The 19,836-nt window shown below is 40.6% G+C and overlaps 1 protein-coding gene across 1 annotated transcript in view; it reads right to left on the bottom strand.

The window, feature by feature from the left end:
• Positions 1–8,035: 8,035 nt before the first annotated feature.
• AK9 (adenylate kinase 9) overlaps positions 8,036–19,836 on the bottom strand; it is a 184,121-nt gene continuing 172,320 nt past the window's right edge. Inside the window, exons 36-41 of the mRNA XM_030928725.1 lie at positions 14,141–14,337; positions 12,914–13,083; positions 12,583–12,681; positions 10,518–10,620; positions 9,168–9,282; positions 8,036–8,750 (exon numbers count right to left, since the gene is read on the bottom strand). Of these exons, the coding sequence (XP_030784585.1) occupies positions 8,548–8,750; positions 9,168–9,282; positions 10,518–10,620; positions 12,583–12,681; positions 12,914–13,083; positions 14,141–14,337 (887 nt within the window). The 3' untranslated portion in view covers positions 8,036–8,547. The remainder of the gene's footprint in view (positions 8,751–9,167; positions 9,283–10,517; positions 10,621–12,582; positions 12,682–12,913; positions 13,084–14,140; positions 14,338–19,836) is intronic.

The raw sequence follows: 19,836 nt of genomic DNA, 5'->3' as shown, positions 1-19,836 counted from the left end.
ACCAAGTTCAAACTTGCAGTAAAGATCCTTGCTGCTTGGCTTTGACTCTGGACTCTGGTGGTCTTCTTCGGGGAATAAACGGTCTGGCCATAACACACTCCTCGGCTTAGAATCCATTGTGGAGTACAGAGGATCTCTCCACATACGAGATCCAGAGACTAGAGTCACTCCTCGGCTTAGAATCCATGTGGCTCCCACATGCCCTCTGGATAAAGTCCAAGCTTCTTAATATGGTCTACAAGCCCCATCCAAATCCACTCCCCACCTACTTCCATCCATTTATTTCAGCATTTTCTCTCTCTTCGCCAATACCTAATTACTTATTATTTATTTTTCTGCCCATTTCCAGATTCCCAACATGTCGTCTGTAGCCTCCCTGATTTTGAACCAGAGGTGTAATTAGCAACCTGGCTCTTACATTTTTACTGTATTTTTATTAAAACTAGCTCAAGTCACACATGCTCCTTCTCTGAGGTTTACCTTTCATATTGAATTGTCTCTTAAGTCCTCTGGATTTGTGGGGGTACAAGTGGGATGGGGGAGCGCTCCCTGACTTCTGCATACCAGCAGGAAGTTAGCTACCTCATTGTTTCTTGCTGCTATGAGAGTTGCAGTCAAAACATTGGCCCTCTAGAGGTCCTCAATGGCATAAGATGACTCAGTGCGAAGGTAAGCCAGGTACTCCGTTTCCTCATTCAATCATTGCTCACTGGAGAATAACCCTGTGAGGGAAGATTGAGTCTGGAGGATCTTCCAGCGTCAGCCACCCACAACACAGACTAGCCCTTTCTTCAAGGAAATTTTGTTTTGGATCCATATTGATTTTTTCGAAACTTTTGTTACTGTTAAGGCCAGCTGGTCTACGCCTAACAGGTATTCTTAACTTTAAATCTTGCAGAACAGGATTTGGGGTGTCATACATTCATCTAACAAATATTTATCGAGTGCCTAGTAAGAGCCAGACATTGGCGTCAGGTGTTGGGGATACAGCAACTAATAAGGCCTTTGCTGTCATGAAGCTTACGTTCTACTAAGGGGAGACATGACAAATATACAAGTAAACTAATGAATAATAGTTTTGGAAAGTTAAATTTTATGAAGAATGATGATGGAGACTGACAGGGAAGTAAAATCAGGATAGGGTGACATTTGAGCTGAGATCTGAATGATATGGAGACAGCTGTGGGAAGATCTAGAATAAGAATGTTCTAGGCAAGGGAGAAGCAAGCATAAAGGCTCTGAGACTGGGAAGGAGCATCTGATGAATGGCAAGGACTGTGTGGCTGGAGCACAGTGAGTGAGGGGCAGCAGATGGAGTGGAGAGTTGCCAGATTTCACAAATAAAGACACAGGACACCTGGTTAAAAAAAAAAAATGCTGCCTCAGCCTCCCAGGCTGGGATTACAGGCATGAGCCACCTATACCCAGCCAAGAAATAATTTTTTTCATATAAATTTAGCGTAGCTTAGAGCATACAATGTTTATAACGTCTATGGTGGTGTATAGCCATGTCCTAGGCCTTCACATTCACTCACCACTCACTCGCTGACTCACCCAGAGCAACTTCTATTCCTGTAAGCTCTATTCATGGTAAGTGCCCTACACAGGTGTACTTTTTTTTTGTTTTTGTTTTTGTTTTTGTTTGGTTGTCTTTTATACTGTTTTGTTTTGAGACAAAATCCCACCCTGTTGCTTAGGCTGGAGTGCAGTGGCATGATCTCGGCTCACTGTAACTTCTACCTCCTTGGCTCAGGTGATCCTCCCACCTTAGCCACATGAGTAGTTGGGACTGCAGACACACACTACCACACCCTGCTATTTTTGTGTGTGTGTGTGTGTGTGGTATTTTTTGTAGTGATGAGGTTTTGCCATGTGGCCCAGGCTGGTCTTGAACTCCTGGGCTCAAGTGCTTTGCCCACCTGGGCCTTCCAAAGTGCTAGGATTACAGTCATGAGCCATCAGTATAGTGTATTTTAAGTGTGTTTCTTATGTTTTGATATTTTTAGATACACAAATACCACTGTGTTACAGCTGCTTACAGTGTTCAGTACAATAACATTCTGTACAGGTTTGTAGTGCAGGAGCAATAGGTTGTACTAGGTGTGTAGTAGACTATACTGTCTAGGTTTGTGTAAGTTCACTCTGTGATGTTGTACAGTGACGAAATCACCTAATGATGCATTTCTCAGAACATATCCCTGTCATTAAGCAATGCATGACTGTACCTATAAAAGAAAACCAGTTAAAATGACAACTGTTTTTCAAGAGCAACAGTAGAAGTCAGAGGTTAGTGGCATACTTCCAAAATTCACCTAGAATCTTTTTTATACACTACAATTATCATGGACAAGGACAAAATCAAGACAATTTTGGTCAAAGAAAAAATAAAACTATTAACCTCCTACAAACCCATACCATAGGAAGGAAAATAACACCAAGAGGAAAGTCTGAGATATAAGAGGGAGTTGTAAGCAAAAAAACAGAGAAAAAGTAAATATGAAGGAAATCTAAACAAACATTGATTATGCAAAATAATGTCTAATTTGGAGAGTAAACAAATAGAGGAGATCTAAAATATTGAATGAAAATACCGTTTAAGATGGGAAGCTGGTTATCAGTATTCCAGTGTTTTAAGGGTACAGCTATTGATTACTTTAAGGCTTTACATATACATGGTGAAAGAGTAAGGGACAGCCACTTAGTTGGTACAAATAGAGTGCATACTTCAAACACTGTAGAGGAGATAATGGCATTTAAAAGTTATTGGTCAATGCCAGGTCGGGCGTAGTGGCTCATGCCTATAATCCCAGCACTTTGGGAGGCCGAGATGGGCGGATCACTTGAGGCCAGGAGTTCAAGACCAGCATGACCAACATGGCAAAACCCCGTCTCTACTAAAAATACAAAAATTAACTGGGTGTGGTGGCACAGCTACTTAGGAAGCTGAGGCACAAGAATCACTTCAACCCAGGTGGCGGAGGTTGCAGTGAACTGAGATCATGCCACTGCACTCCAGCCTGGGCGACAGAGGAAGATACTGTCTCAAAAACAAACAAACAAACAAAAAAAAAAAAAAAGAAGAAGAAGAAAGAAAAGGAGAAAAGGATGGAGAGGATATTGAAAAGGGAGGAAGAGCCAGATCATTTAAAGTCTTTTATGCCAAGAAAAAGGAGTTCGGATTTTAACTGAACTAGGAGGCCATTGGAAGATTATTCAAAAGGACTGTTGAGTCTGACTTGTGTATTTAAAAATTACTCCAGCTGCTAGATGAAGAGTAGATCCTGGAGGGACATGAGTGGAGGCATGGAGATGAGGGTGACAGCAGTGTAAAATGTGAGAAGAGCCCATATTCAAGGTAGATTTGGGGTATAGGTCTTTCTGAAAGGACTTGCTGACAATGGATGTGGGGAGTGACAGAAACAATGCAATCAAGATTGACTCCTGGGTTTGGGGATAAATCAACAGAGTGTACGGTGTTACCACTAACTGTTATGGAGGAAAATAAGTTGGGTTGGATAATAAGTATGGGGTGGAGATACTAAATTTGAAATGTTAACTAGATAACCAAGTACAGTAGGCAGTCGTAGGTAACAATCTGGAGTTCAGAGCAGGGAACAGAATTGATATATTAATAATGGAGTTATCAGAACATAGATTATAAATTGTTGTAAGATCAGTTACAAAGTGAACATTGATAAAAGGCTATCCAGATTTTTTCTCTTTCCTCTTTTAGTCTCCACTCTTCTCTCCTGGTGGTTTTTTTTTTTTTTTGGCCCTGGGAGGCTACAGGGACTCAAAGATGTCATCATCGAAGCCCTGTGCCAGCTGGCTTCCAGATGTATTGAGCCAGTGGAGAACCTGGCAGATTGGAAGAAGAAGGTCATGATCATCTGGCAATTAAAAGTTAGTGGAAGTCCTTTGTCATGATGAAGGGCATCAAAAATATTTGTGTAGCCTGGGATGGTTGGTTGATAACTGTGGCTGGAAGAACTGTAGTCCAAGGCTCATTATGACTTAAAGGGATTTGAGAAGAACAGAAGGATAATTGTCAATGTTCAGTGCCAATAGTGTATCTTTAGAGGGATTTTATAGCACTAATCCAGTAGTGCTCCAATTTCCAGATCCCATGTGTCCTGTACTACACAAGGGCAGGGTGTGTATCTGCTTATATTTTAATCTCCTACTGTGTATAGACTGGTAGAGTTCTTGTAAATATACATATGCTTGCATATGCTAAGCAGTTTTCAACATGCTTCTCACAGGTTTGGTAAATACATGTGCTCACAAATTAATTATTGGAATGTCTTTCACCCCCTGCTTATAATCTTAAATTTGACTTATTTTTTAAATTTTTACCTGCTTTGATTTTTAAAAGTCCATTTAATTCAGATGTCACTCCCTCTGATAATTCTTGCCAGAACCACCCATAGCTAAGGGCTCTCAGGCTTTGTAGCTTGATATTCTTTAACCCAGATCTTCATTTGTAAAAGCAAGAACCAAAAAAAAAAAAAAAGAAAAAGAAAAAACAAAAAAATCACACACAACTAGACAAAGGCATTCATGTATCTCTCATTCCTATCCTGTTCTTGAACCTCCTCCCCTTCACCACCGAATTTGTGAAATTTTAATGAATGACCTGAATTCAACAGATTATCAAATGAATTGCAAATAAAATGAAAAATATATAAAATTGAAAATGTTTAAAACCTATAGTATTTATTACTGTACTTTGAGTGTTGAAGAATTTAAAACCACAGTACACACCATATCCTGAAATAAATTCTAGAGGGCTTAAAGAATTAAATATATATTTTTAAAAACACAAGTAAGTACAAGAAAACAGAACGGAATGTTCCATTTCTAGAGACTGAAGAATTTCCAGAGCTTAGAAGACTATTAAAAACCAGCCTGGCCAACATGGTGAAATCCCATCTCTACTAAAAATACAAAAATTAGCCAGGTATGGTGGCGGGTGCCTGTAATCCCAGCTACTCGGGAGGCTGAGGCAAGAGAATTGCTTGAATCTGGGAGGCAGAGGTTGCAGTGAGCTGAGAACATGCCACACCACTGCACTCTGGGCGACAAAGTGAGGTTCCATCTCAAAGAAGAAAAAAAAAAAGAAAAATCAGAAAGGAATGATGAACAGGTTTTACGTTAGTACTTAAAAAATGGAATATATTTACTACCAAAGGTTGATGTCTATATTACATAAAGAACCCATGCAGAATAACTTTTAAATGCCCCATAAGTTAGAGGGCAAAGGATGTGATAAAATAATTCACAAAAGAGAAAATGGAACTGGTGACCAACATATGCAATAATGTTCAATCTCACTATTAGTTCAGATTAAAGCAAAAAGGTTCTGCTTTTCACTCATTAAAGAAAAAAATGTGAAGATACTGCCAAATGATTGTAAAGAAGTATTAAAATTGATGCTCTTGGGCGCTCCTGGAAGCAGTATAAATTGCTAAAACTATTTTGGAAAGTAGCTTGGTAATATGAATTGTGAGTATCCATTTAAGAATATTCATGCCCTTTAACCCAGGAATTTTATTTCTCAGAATTTATATCAGGCTAATAATACTAAATATAAGAGGGAAAGATTCAACACAGTATTGTATTTATTTATTTTTAAAATTTTTGTAGAGACAGTTTCACTATATTGCCCAGGCTGGTCTTAAACTCCTGAGTTCAAGCGATCCCCCCACCTTAGCCTCCCAAAGTGCTGGGATTATAAGCATGAGCCACTGTGCCCAACCTCAACATAGCATTTTAAAATATAGTACAACAGTACACAGTCCAGCAATGGGAATGGTCAAATATAGCATATCTACTCAGTGTGGATCTGAGTGTAACTGTTAAAAAAAAAAAAAAAAAAAAAAAAAGGAAAGGAAGTACTCCAAAATCCTTTTCTTACTTTTCCACATTTCATTTACTGTTTGACTTAGGATCTGTCAAATGGAGACTGCTTCTCCTTCCTGGGTGAAGTTATTGTTGCTGTGAAAATGACATCTAGACAAGCCATGGAGAGGCATAGGCTGGCTGGAGTTTCCCTTGCCCTCAAAGCTGCACTGCCTCAGCCTCTTCTGAAGCAGTCAGAATTGGAGCAGCAGCTGGAGGATGGGGGTGGGCAAAAAGGAGTCTCTGTGAGCCTCAGTGAGCGCCGTGGCCTGGCCACCCACTCTGTTAATGTTTCACACAGGGAAGTACACCTGTTCAGAATATTCTCTCATCATATTCGGGATGCTAGTTAATGGATTATTTATAATAATATGCAAGCATAATTTCTAAACAAAAGCAGAAATTCAATAAGAGGCTTTAAAAGGATACATGTTCTTCTTATTGCAGAAATGTTGTTCTCCCTTGTTGGGGACACAGACCCCTTGACCTGGAAAACACAGCTTGCTCCCCTGAGAAGGAAAGCAAACATGATAGGTGGGTGTGAGTGCACGTATGTAGTGGGCCTGGAGGGGGAGTGGTTCTCAGGCTCCAACAAGAAGACTTTCCCAAGGTTCTCCCGTATTTTTTTTGTACTCTAAAGTACACTCACACAGACACACAGACACACATGAAGGACACTACTGACACTACTTAAGAACACTGACACTGTGATGGTGGCTTCCAAGATGTGCTTACAGTATAGGAAGTGGTAAGAGTAAGAGCAAGGCTCTGTAGTTAGGCAGATCAGGGTCTGAATCTGGATAGTATTTATGTGATCTTGGGTAGGAAGCTCTTCTCATGTGTAATAATGAGATAATGCATGAAAAGCCACTAGCACACTCTCTCTGGCCACATAGAAGACAGCCGGGAAATAGTAGCCGTGTCAGTAGTTACTCTACATCAGGCCCCAAATGTAGCTAACTGTAGTTGCATATGAATGGTAGGGACCCGGGGTGTCCAGCACTAGAAGCTACTCTAGGAAATTTGACTCCTCACTCCTTCCCCACTGCTCCTACTTGCTATACTCTGTTGGATATATTTACTCAGAGGAAGATACTCTATGGAGAGAGACGTGAAAAGGGAGAATCACATGGCTTTTGGTTGCTGGCTCAGCTCAAGGACTGAGTTTCTTCCCACTAAGAAGATAAAGGGCATTTGCCCTAGTTTTGTGCAGAATTCAGCAGCTCCAGAACAATGATGCATGAGATGTTAGAGCTCAGAAGACAGCATCCTTGGGCTCGTAGAGTTCTCAGGGCAAAGCCATACTAGAGAACTTCATTCCCAGGAGATGTGCAGTGGGTGTGGACTTTCTCTGGAGCACACGGGACACTCCCTGGAGACCCCAAGAAACACTTGGCAGTATTCCGCAGGCACTGCTGCCCTTCGTAAAGGCAGGGGCACTGAAGCAATGAGTTGCTAAAGCAAACTCATCATACCCATAGGCTGAAGAGACCTGAGAATATTTATATCTTGTCAACAATGAAAAAGCCAGTAGATTGCAGTCAGTGATGGAAAGATGGTAAATTACAGGCATTAAGAAATGAGCAGGGAACAAAAATGGGGCTTAAGTTGCCAGCAAAACTTGGTAGCTATTGGCAACTCCCAGTCTCCTGAAAAAGTAAAGACTTTTGAGGTTTATCCTAACTTTGAAAATAGGCTTCCAGTTTTTGTTTAAAAATCATTTTATTATGAAATATGTAATGCAAAACATATATAAAAAGGCTTCTAGTTTTTAATTAACATTATTGAATTTATAGGAATCAAAGAACTAAATCATCTATTGTAGAGATTAAGAAATGAAGGCTCAGAGAAATTTACCTAGGGTTACACAGTTAATGGTCATATGTTTTATTTCTTATGAGTCAATCTTGCTGTTTCATATTCCAGATCTTTTTACATTGCTGCTGAAAATTGTTCTTATTTTAAAAATCTCATTAAATTCAATTTAGTAAGTTTTCCTCTAGCATATACTGAGTCATATGATGACTCTAGATTTCATCCTTCTTAAAATTCCAGGTAATTTCTAATTATAAAATTAAGGTATAAAGCTTACTTCAATGAATACTTAAGAAAAAGAAAAGAGGCAGCCAGTCAATTGTTGCAAAATTCATTTATTTTATTGGGAAAATGATAGTATCGTATGTTCACAAAGTTCACAAACAATTTCTTATGTAAAATGTATAACCCATATTTTGGTTTCATTTATAAGAATGTTAATTGTGTTTCTTAAAGCTTTCTAGCATTTAATGAGTAATTTTAAGACTGACTTTTCTACTGAAAATGTTAAAAAGGAAAATAATACATTTATTAAATAAGTTACTTAAATTTTCTATATGCAATTATGAATAGAATGCTTATTTTGTTAAAGCATCAAAGTTCAGGCAAGGAGCAATACATTTTAAAATTGTATTAAAACTTATGTTTCCATAAGAGTGCTCCTTCCTGGCTGGCAGACCTTTGAGTTCATCTGAAGTCTGGCAGCCGTGGTACGTTGCTCAGGAGGCAGAAGTACTTCCAAGAGGCCCAGATTTTCAATCTACTTCTCTCAGTTTCCCTCTATCACTTTCAGATAACTCTTGAGATTCAGGCTGCTATCACCTAAGTAAACTACCCATTAATGGGGTCTATATTTCTGAGAGAGAGAAAGGTCTTTAACTTATGATCAAAGTCAATGGCTCTGAACTGAGGTTCCTTGTATTTTCTGGTCATCTTGGCACCCAGGTATGTTATGAGTTCACAACTCTCCATAAACTGCTCCATCTTCTTCTTATACTTTTTTCTTGTATATTCAGAACCTTTGGGATTAAATGCTGTGGAAAATTTCACAGAACTGTGAATAATTTCTGCTAGTTAGTGAGTCATTAAATGAAAGAGACCTGGATGTGTGATTGAGTTAGTTACATAGTTACAGTCGAGAAGATATCCAAATCCCAAATAAAATCTGGAGATTATTCTGTTTTAGGTCATAATTGCCTCTATTCACCCTTCTTTATGGCATGGATTATTGACAGCTGACTGTATTACTCATAGTCCCTACTTTGAAAATAGAATTTTAACTTTGATATTTTATTTAAAATATTTGGCCTGTATTGTATTTGCTAGTAACACACTCTCTCTCTCTCTCACACACACCAAGCAGGCAACTCAGTTTAACAATCCTATTCATCACTTATACTACCATTAATGTTAAATTCGTTCAGAGTAGTAAATCATTAAAAAAGACATACCTTTGAGATGAAGTGCTATATATAGCAGTGCAGATCTCCTTATACTTAAGAAGGGGAACTTGGGCTTTAAGCATCCCACTGCATTCATTGCTTTAATTAGAGAAGTTGCTATACCCTGCAGGGAGGGAACAATTCAAATTTTGTGTATACTTGAGTTTGGTTTCTTTTCTTAGTGCCAATAGATAAAGAGGCAAATATTTCTTTGCCTCTCCCCTGGAGTAGGGATGGGGCTTATAAATATGGTTAAATGACCAGTTAGCCAACAGGAAAGAAATACAAAATACATTTGATTAGGAAAAATGAAAATTACAAACTGACTTAGTGTCAGCTGGGTGATGGATAGGAGTATGGGCTTCATTACACAAGTCTCTCTATTTTTATATGTTTGATATTTTTTATAACAAAAAGTTAAGAGAAGAAAGAAGGGGACCCTAGGCTTTGTGTTTTCTTGGCCCTTATCTGCTTCCATTCTCAGAAATGGCTGGACTGCCTCCCACTCTGAGGACCCTTGGCCACCTGACAAGGAACTCCAGAGACCACAGCAGTCAGTGCTGGCAAGATTCCAGAGCCCAGAAGAAGGTAAGACGCCCTCCTGATAAAATTTGACCTTCATGAGAATACTCCCGTCCGGGTGGGTCTCATCTGGCATTTTGATGTTAAACCAGACTGAAGGCTAACCTTATAGGCAGGTTGAAAAAATCAGAGTGGTTAAGAATTGCTGACAAAGGTTTGAAATTGTGCCCTAAGCATTTATTTTGTAGAATTTTTTTTTAAAAGCTTTAAAAATAGTAAAAATAAATAAAATACTAAAGATAGTTGTAGGCTGCTGCTAAGTTTTGCTATTCTTAAAAAGTTATACTTGGATACATAAAATATAACTTAAATAGAATAAATAAATAATAGTAAATAAAACTGACTTTATCTGGATGTGGGGCAAAATATGGGATTTTTGGTTTGGTTGTGTCACTGTAACTCCACTCTTTCGAGTACTGAGTGAATGACCCTCTCACAGACTGAATCTGCACATTTCAAATTATGAAAAGTTTCACAGACACTGAAATTCAAATGTAAGAACCAAACTACATATCTAATTCAAATGGAAACAATTTTGTGATGCTCTACTTTCTGTTCACTTTGGTGCAGATATTTTGGAATTAGCTATGGAAGCAGGGGATTTTCACACATTTTATTTTAACCACTACACATAAACAAAATAGGCTGAGTGAATTTGCAGCTCAAAATCAGAAAACTCTGCCTTGAATTTTATTGTTCCCAAAATGAAAATTAGTGTTAAAAAGAAGAAATCGTTGTATTCTTTAAGTTATATAACAGAAAATTAAGTTAAAGAACCTGTTCCAGATATCCAGGCAAAGGAAGACTAGTAAGAAGTATCGGTTCCCTTAACGGGGGAAGCTTGTGTGGAAGCTTCTGTTCCCAGTATTTCAGTGGCGACCTAAGAACACAAAGTTCATTAGATGGATGCTCACAGTTATACTCAGTGTGTATAGATAGGAATAGACAAGAGATTATTAGAAGATAAAGTTCACTACTTGTTTTTCTGCACTGGGAAGGCTAGGGCTCCTGGAAGTGCACAGCCACTCATTCCACTAGGTACCCAGCCCTACTCACCTAGTCTCAGTTTTCTCATTTTTCACAGCAATTATATAAAACTTTATTTTCCTCAAACTTCTGACTCTCCCAAATGCCCCCTCACCCCCAGGCAGATGCCATGCTGTACTCAGAGAAGCCATCGGGATGGGACTTCCTCAACCCATCACAACAGAGCCACCCACATGTTCTCTTCCCATGGTGGAGGTGCCTCCCATCTGAGACCAGGCCCCTTGGTCCCACCGCTCCCTCTCTCCAGGCATCTTACTACAGCACCCACTTGCTCCCTGCCCTGGCATCTCTGCTACTTCCTTCTTTATTGGGTCCTTCCAGTGCATATGCATTTAAACATCTTCATAATTCCCCATTAAAAAAAAAAAAGAAAAACCACCTTTACTCCTTAAATCCTATGTGCCTTCCAGAAACGAACATCTCTACTCTTTTTATAATTAAACTTCTTCAAACAGTGGCTTCACTAGAGATTGCAAGCTACCACATACATTTTATCTATAGATGGGATTTGATCCATATGTATTTTATTTTTAAATTTGAATCAAATATGGATGTTTAGGAATGTGAACAATTTAAACAGCAATAATGGTTTCCAGCTTCTTCCAGCAGTAGATGGGCAGCTGCTGGTCCCTTCAGCCGGCCATGTGCAGTCCAGTTTGCAGCAGGCCCCCTGACTCCAGCGTCTTCACACCCAGCCTGCTTGCCTTAGGTCCCTCACCTCCTGGCTGCTGTAGGCATCTGTGTTTGTTTGTAGCCTCTGCACTACAGGCAAGAGCTCAAGTTTCCTCAGCTCTGCTCCTTGGAGCTTTGTAGGCATGTCCTCTCGCGTCACTTGACAAAACCATTCTTGGCAAGATTACCAATGACCTGTTATACCCTAAATCTCAAACGCTTTTCAGCCCTTGTCTTGTTTGACCTCTGAGAAGCATTTAAACTTGTTGCCATGCCATCCCTCCCCTCCGCCTCCCTCAACCCTCCTCATCCTGGCTCTCCTTTCACGTCTCTGTGGTTCTTCTTTCTCAGTTTCCGTTGTAAGCTCTTCTGACATTCATGCGTTGGTGCTTCTCAGGACGTGGTCCCAAGCCCGCTGTGTTCCCCACATAACTATGGATGAGCTCAAACATGCCATCGTATTTCAGACAAGATCACTCTGGCAGCCTCATCACCCATGGTCTACACTTTAGTAGAGGTCTGACTCCAGAGTAAATTTGATTCTAACACTGATCTCACTTACAATCAGTCATTGTGCTCGGATTGCCCTCAGGATCACTATGAGGACACAGACTGTGTACACAGTATGAGTCCATGAAACCGCAAACACTTGATGGTTGTCTTACTTGACCTTCCACACTCTGGCCCTGCCCTCCACCTCCAGCCTCGCCTTGGCTCAGCCCCTTCTCCACATCGCATCCAGCTATGCTGAAGTTCTTGCAGTTCAGGAGTACCCTAGGCCAGGTTTGTTGTAGGTCCCTCTGTTTGGAACATGTCCCTCTTTCCCTTCATCTAGCCAATTCCTACTCCTTATCCTGACCTCACACCCACACACAATTCAGCTAGACCTTTGGACTACACTTTCTCAGAAGTCCAGGCATTTCCCCACCCTAAAGTCCATCACATGCTGTTGTTATCAGGCACTCAAAGTCCATCTTACCCTGGACAGTTTTGGGATGGCAGGGACCAGTGCTTGTTCACACACATACACACACACACACACACTCACACTCCTCTCCCCAGTTCCCAGCATGTTGCATGCAACACAGGTTTTCAGTAAATATTTGTGATTTAATGGTCTCACCTCAAAAATTTCTGGAGTTTTTCTTTATTCTCACAAATATATATACGATTACGATATTCTAAAGCATAGTTAATGCTACCAGGTACTAGAGCTTCATATCTGGAAGACCAAAAAACAAAACCAAACCTCTATTGTATAATTAATATGCATTTTTGTGTAAATAAAATGTCAAAAGTATTTTATTTTTCTACCTATGTAGCTCAAGGAAGAAATAGAATATTTTTCCAGTTAAACAATAGCGACCTTTTGACTAAAATGTTAAGATTGTTACATTAACCACTTCTTCGGTATAGCAATATCATTCTATACTTCCATGAAGGCCAGGACTTGCCTTTGGTTTCCATCCTGATAGGTCACTGGACAGTAGCCCTGGAGCTCCGCACACTTAGGGAATCGACTCTTCAGCTCTGACAGCGTCAGCCTTTTGGGGATCATGTCAGCAGATAGGAGTGGATGAGGTGCTAAGGGAGGCACGTACAATTCTGGGTTCTCCAAGAATTTCTATTAAAAAAGAATTCCAGTAGCAAGACTATTTAAACCAGAAATGCTCTGCCAATCAGAAGGCCACCGAGGCTCTCCTGCACCCTCCCCATTTTCAGTAGCAGCATTCTGCTGCTCCTCAAACTGTAATAACCTCTTCTCTGACCGGAAGCTCCTTACAGGAATACTCCCAAGTGATCACATCCAAGATTTATCCTCATCTTAGTCAATCATTCATTCATTCCTACAAAAAACACTTGTTGCGCTTCTACTACACGACAGGCACTGGAGAGAGCAGGCCCCTGCCAGCCCGTCTTTCTGTCCCGCTGTGTAATTAACCGGTTGGGTGCGTTTGGCAGGTGAGTTAACTTCTCCAGCTTCAGGTATTGCTCTGTAAAATGGAGGGGGTGAACCAGACTCATGGCCTTTAGTGTCACTTCCAGTTTTAAAAATCCTATGATTACCATTTAAGTAAGCAGGAATAAATAAATATCTCATAATAAAGGGAACAACAATTCTAATTCTCCAAGGAAATAAAATGTTCAGAGGCATCTGATTTTTTTTTGTTTGTTTCCAACTACCAATCTTTTAAACCCATCAAATTGTGGACATTATGAGACGAAATCTATATTCTGTTCCATTAAGCAGAAATATAAGGTATATAAAGAGTTCCAGTGATAGAAAAAAATTTAAAGTGCAGGAGACATACGTCAGCTCTTGCTTCATTTCTACTTACTCTGATTCCCTTCGACAACCCTGGGCCCTGAATGCCCTGGATCCCCTGTGGGCTGAGCCCTTGATGTTCAGCATCTCTTCCATTGATGGGGCTCACGGTTGGCTCTCCCTAGCCATTAGGCTGGCCCAGGCCAACATTGGACTCCTGCAATGTTTCAGATTATGTCCTGGGATGCAGTTTTGGAACTCACCACTGAGTTGCTTCACTGGTCCCAGAGTCACAGGTTCCAGTAATGGGGCTCCTGGTACCAAGTTTCTGGGTGCCTATCCCTTCCTACTGATGAATTCCAAGATAAGACATTTTCTTTCCTTAGTAAATATTTGGAGTTAGGAACAAACTTACATTCAGTTTTTCCTGAGAACTCATTTTATAGTAGTGCCCCCTGAACTCTGCTGCAAATTCCAAGGAGTCAGTTGCAGAGCAATCAAATAATTCCTGGGATTCTGCCAGGCTGACAGGGCAGAACTGTCCAAATTCTCCCAGGCGAGAAAGCAGCTCTTGAGGTGTGATACATAACTTGTCAATGCAGGCAGCTTTTCCTATTATTAACATATTAACTATTATTATGTATATATTTTTCATAGAAAATACAATGATTTTAGAAATTAAAATAATTTTAATTACACAGCACTATACATACACATTATAAATTTCCAAACAGTAGAGTAAAAAGTAAAAGTTACTATTCACATCTCCGTTGTTTCAATCCAATACTTGACCTGAGAGGTAATCATCACTGTTGGATTTGTATCTTTTTCAGTCTTTTTTCTATATATTCACATATATATTTTTTGCATATAGTATGCTTGTGCAACTATACTATAAACATTATTCTGCAACTTGCTTTTATCAGTCAGTTATGGTCTTTGACCTCTTTTCATATAAGCTTATACAATTTACCTAATTTTTTTTTTGACATGGAGTCTCGCTCTGTCACCCAGGCTGGAGTGCAGTGGCGTGGTGCAATCTCAGTTCACTGCAACCTCTGCCTCCCAGGTTCAAGTGATTCTTGTGCCTCAGCCTCCCAAGTAGCAAAGATTACAGGTGTGTACCCATCGCGGCCGGCTAATTTTTTTGTACTTTTAGTAGAGACGGGGTTTTGCCATGCTGGCCAGGTTGGTCTCAAATTCCTGGCCTCAGGTGATCCACCCACCTCGGCCTCCCAAAGTGTTGGGATTACAGGTGTGAGCCACTGTGCCTGGCCAATTCACCTAATTTTTTTTAATCGATGCATAGTATTCCACTGTATAAACACACAAGTAGTTTACTCAACTATTTATCTGTTGATGAATGTTTTGGCTGTTTTAGTTCTTAGCTATTATAGACTATATATGTGATACACAGACACACACACACACACACACAATTTATACATGTGTATACCTGCACATTTATAAACCTGCTACATTTAAAAAAAACCTATGGGCCAGATTTTAGGAAGTGCAAATACTTTGTTGACATGATGTTACTCACACAAAGTTCTCCCTGTGCCCAGATCCCACCCAAGAGGAGGAAAACAAACATTTATCCAAAAGTGATTGGCTTTATTCTAAAGGGTAGGTTTTAAAAAGAAAGTGCCCAAGTTCCTTTAACGAACAGGATTAAGAGTTTTCTCTCTATGCTTACCCAGAACAAAAATGTAAGTATACACATAAAAAAAGAGAGTTTTCTCTCTAATACTCCACTGGAGTGGGGACTTCAAAGCAATATGAGATGTTATAGAAAACAAAATTACTTTTTAAATACATTTTAGTTATAATGAGTGGACTTATTGTAGCCAGTATATTTCGTTAGTTGTCCTTTTACCCAGGAAAAGTTTTACCTTATTTAAAGATTATTCCTAGGAAGGTCCTAAATTAACCCTAAAATTATGAAGCATAAATCATAGTTTGCTTTTTTGTTTGTTAGGATAGAAATGATCTCATCTGAAATGTACTATTACAGAACTATAATCCCTTATCTAAGACCCTTGGGGCCAGATATGTTGGATAATTCAGAATATTTTAGATTTTAGAAATACATCGCACTCAGCCAGGTGCAGTGGCTCACGCCTGTAATTCCAACACTTTGGGAGGCTGAGGTGGGTAGATCGCTTGAGCCCAGGGGTTCAAGACCAGCTTGGGCAACACGGTGAGACCCTGTCTCTACAAAAAATACAAAAATTAGCCCAGTGTGGTGGCACATGCCTGTAGTCCTAGCTACTTGAGAGGCTGAAGTGGGAGGATCACTTGAGCTTGGGAGGTGGAGACTGCAGTAAGCCACTGCACTCCAGCCTGGGCAACAGAGTGAGACTGTCTCAAACAAACAAACAAACAAAATGAAAGAAAAGAAATGCATCACACCCTCACAGAGTCTGGAGAAGCACCCTGTAATTGATAAGATGAAATTTCTCCAACCAAATAGGATGACCCTTCCCCACTTACTGGGTTTCATAAAAAGACTGCAAATAGCCATAATGTCAGCTCATGTCAAGTTTTGCCCTCAAATGATTTATAACTAAACTTGATATTTTTAGAGGTTTTTGGATTTTGGAATCACAGGCCAGAGGTGTCATGTCACATGATTGCCTCACTGATCTGCCTGCCTTTACTGGGGAAGAGGGTGTGGGGATCCAGGAGATGATGTCCCCTGATACCAACTACCATTTTCACTTCTTCAAAAGGTCACATGTAATCCTGAAAAGGAGATGGTTAGGAAACCATGCCCAAAGAGGTTTCCATTATGCAATCTCTCCACAATTCTGCTTTTAAACAGGGAGTCAGGGAGGGGGGAAGTAACATACACAAAATGAAGGGATCTTTATTAACTGGCATTTCTTTAAGCAATCACAGCCCTCCTTCAATAAGGCAGGCATTTAAAACCATTGCTTATTGACTTTCATCCTTCATTCATCTCTTGAAAGCAAAGAATCTGGCCAGGTGTGGTGGCTCATGCCTGTAATCCCAGCACTTTGGGAGGCCGAGGTGGGTGGATCAAGAGGTCAGGAGACCAGCCTGACCAACATGGAGAAACCCCATCTTTACTAAAAACACAAAAGTTAGCTGGGCGTGGTGGTGCACGCCTGTAATCCCAGCTATTCGGGAGGCTGAGGCAGGAGAATTGCCTGAACCTGGGAGGTGGAGGTCGCCGTGAGCCAAGATCGCTCCATTGCACTCCAGTCTGGGTAACAAGGGCAAAACTCAGTCTCAAAAAAAAAAAAAAAAAAAAGCAAAGAATCATCAGTGAGGTATCAGCACTATTCCCAACAAGGTCTTCAGGACATAAACCGATAAAGTGACAGTATTTTCCAAATGGTAACATCTAAGACTCATCAGAGTCAACAGAGGTCACTTAGAATCCCCAACTCAACTTCTGAGTCCCAGAAGAAAGGATACCAGCCATGAATGAATCCTGACCATATCATTAGGTTCTGGTCTTCTCTGAAGAGCTGAGAGCCAGCTGGGTGGGATCTCCTGAATGTCTTTGTGCCTGTTTCACAGAGTTAACAGAGGGGCTTTCTAGGAGAGCATTAATGGCTTATTAAGTCATTAGTGAATTATTGTCACTTAACATTCCCAATTGCCCGATTAATCTGAACATAAATCTGACTGTGAATTCCTTCACTGTATCATCATATCATGTGTATCACTGGAAGCCACAGGGTGGGCTGATCTAACGTGACTCCAGTGGTATTCTTGATCCCTGCCTTGTGGTGTTCATGCCTTTGTGTAATCTCCTCCCCCATGTGTGGGCTGGACTGAGTAACTTGGTTCTAATAAAAAGAATATGGCAAAAGTGAGGGGCTGTCACTTCCAAGATTAGTTTACCATTATGGCCTGAATTATGTTTCCCAAAAAGATATGTTGAAGTACCCCCAGTACCTATGAATATGACCTTACTGGGAAATAGGATCAGAGAAATACACACAAACAGACAGATATGGAAAGGAGAGTGATGTGTGAAGACACAAAGACACACACATGGAGAATGCCATGTGATGACAGAGGCAGAGACTGGAGTGATGCATCCACAACCTCAGGAATGCTGAGGATTTCTGGCAACACTGGAAATTAACAGAAAGGCATGGAATAGATCCTCCCCTAGAACCTTCAGGCAGAGCATGGCCCTGTCAACACCTTGATTTTGGACTTCTAGCCACGAAAACTGTAAGACAATACATTCTTGTTGTTTAAGCCACCCAGTTGGTGGCAGTTTGTTTCAGCAGCCCTAAGTAAAACAATTACAAAAGATGGACACTCTTTCTTGCCCTTTCAGGTTGTTCACTTGATAAAGAAAGCTGCCATGTTGGAGAGGTTCACGTGGCAAGGAAATGAGGGTGGCCTCTGGCCAATAGCAGCCAGCAAGGAACTGAGGTCCTCCGTCCAGTAACACTCAAGGAACGGAATCTTACCAACATCACGTGAGTGAGCATGGCAGTGGGCTCTTTCCCAGTTGAGCCTTCAGAAAATAACATAGTCTTGGCTGACACCTTCACTGTAGCTTTGTGAGAGAGTACCCAGCTAAACTGTCCAGATTTCCGACCCACAGGAACTGTGTGTGTGTGTGTGTGTGTGTGTGTGTGTGTGTGATTTGCAGTTGCTAAATTTTGGACTAATTTGTTATGCAACAATAGATAACAAATACACTATTCTATCTGTTGCTTATTATACAGATGAAAAGGCTAAGAAGTCCCAATATTGATTTTCTACAAAGAATATTACACTATTATGATACTATAGTGGTACTATAACATGTAGTACTATAGTACAATAATACATAGTATTATTAAGGTATATAGTATTAAAATACAAAGTATTATTATATCATACTATGTGGTGCTATAGTATTATAATACTATCTATTCCTAGGTTGCTCTTTAGCTCAGATGTACTGAACCTTACCAATCCTGATAGGTTTAGTGACAGGGTAATTTAGAATCATGTGACTTCAAGTCTCAAAAGACACCCAAATGTCTCTTTTTCTAATTATTGGGATATTCTTGATGACATCTGGCAATGTCTATGTACCCTCTTCCGGAACGTGGCAGGAGGAATCTCTTTAATCCTCTAGCCCCAGCCTTGCACCATCTCACATCTCACTGATCAGGGTAAATATTGGCCTCCTGATAGGGGAGGATCATTTGAACAGTATACAAAGGAAACAGAGCATGAAAAAAAATCAAAACTAAATTCAAACAATCAAGTACAAGCTAGATTATCAGGGGGACGCTGAAGCAGAAGAGAATAGGACAGATTTCACTGAGATGAAACTATGTATGGCAGAGGCAGGCACTGGAATCATGTAGTGGATCCTCAGTTCCGTCTCCAGGGCTGACACACCCACCCTGCAGCTGCTGGACACCCTGGCGCTGATGGCTCACAGCTGGACTGGAAATTGCCCTTCTATCACAGCTTACACAAGTTATACTGCCCCCGGGGGTGGCCTGCGGTCAATGACAGGCTGATGCGAGGGTGGAGAGGATAAAAAGCCTGGACCCTCCCCCCACTCTGGGGACATTTCGAAGGTCCCTCCCAGAACCAGTGTTTCCCCAGGATCTACTCAGGGCTTCTGCTCCCACCACACTGCAGGTTAGTTTCTCCCTCTACCGAATTTGACCATCCTGACTTGTCCACAGGTGTATCTCCTTATTAGAGTTGCTGGATAAAATAAAGGACACTGCTGGGCACTGTGGCTCACGCGTATAAACTCAGTACTGTGGGAGGCTGAGGTGGGAGGATCGCTTGAAGCTAGGAGTTTGAGACCAGCCTGGGAAACAAAGTAAGAATGCCCCCTCCAAACTCTATAAAAACATTTTAAAAGTTAGCTGGGCATGGTGGCATGCACCTGTAGTCCTAGCTACTGGAGAGGCTGAGGCAGGAGGATCCTTTGAGACTAGGAGATCAAGGCTGCAGTGAGCTATGATTGTACCACTGCACCCCAGCCTGGGGAAGACAGCAAGCTCCTGTCTCAAAAAAACAAAAAATAAAATTAAAGAATGCCTGGTTAAGTTTGAATTTCAGATAAGCAATGAATATTAATAGTTTTTAGTATATGTATAC

Source organism: Rhinopithecus roxellana, chromosome 4 (genome assembly GCF_007565055.1).
Source record: "Rhinopithecus roxellana isolate Shanxi Qingling chromosome 4, ASM756505v1, whole genome shotgun sequence".
Lineage (NCBI taxonomy): Eukaryota > Metazoa > Chordata > Mammalia > Primates > Cercopithecidae > Rhinopithecus > Rhinopithecus roxellana.
The sequence above is the reverse complement of the archived record's forward strand: the minus strand, read 5'-3'. Positions and strand labels throughout refer to the sequence as shown.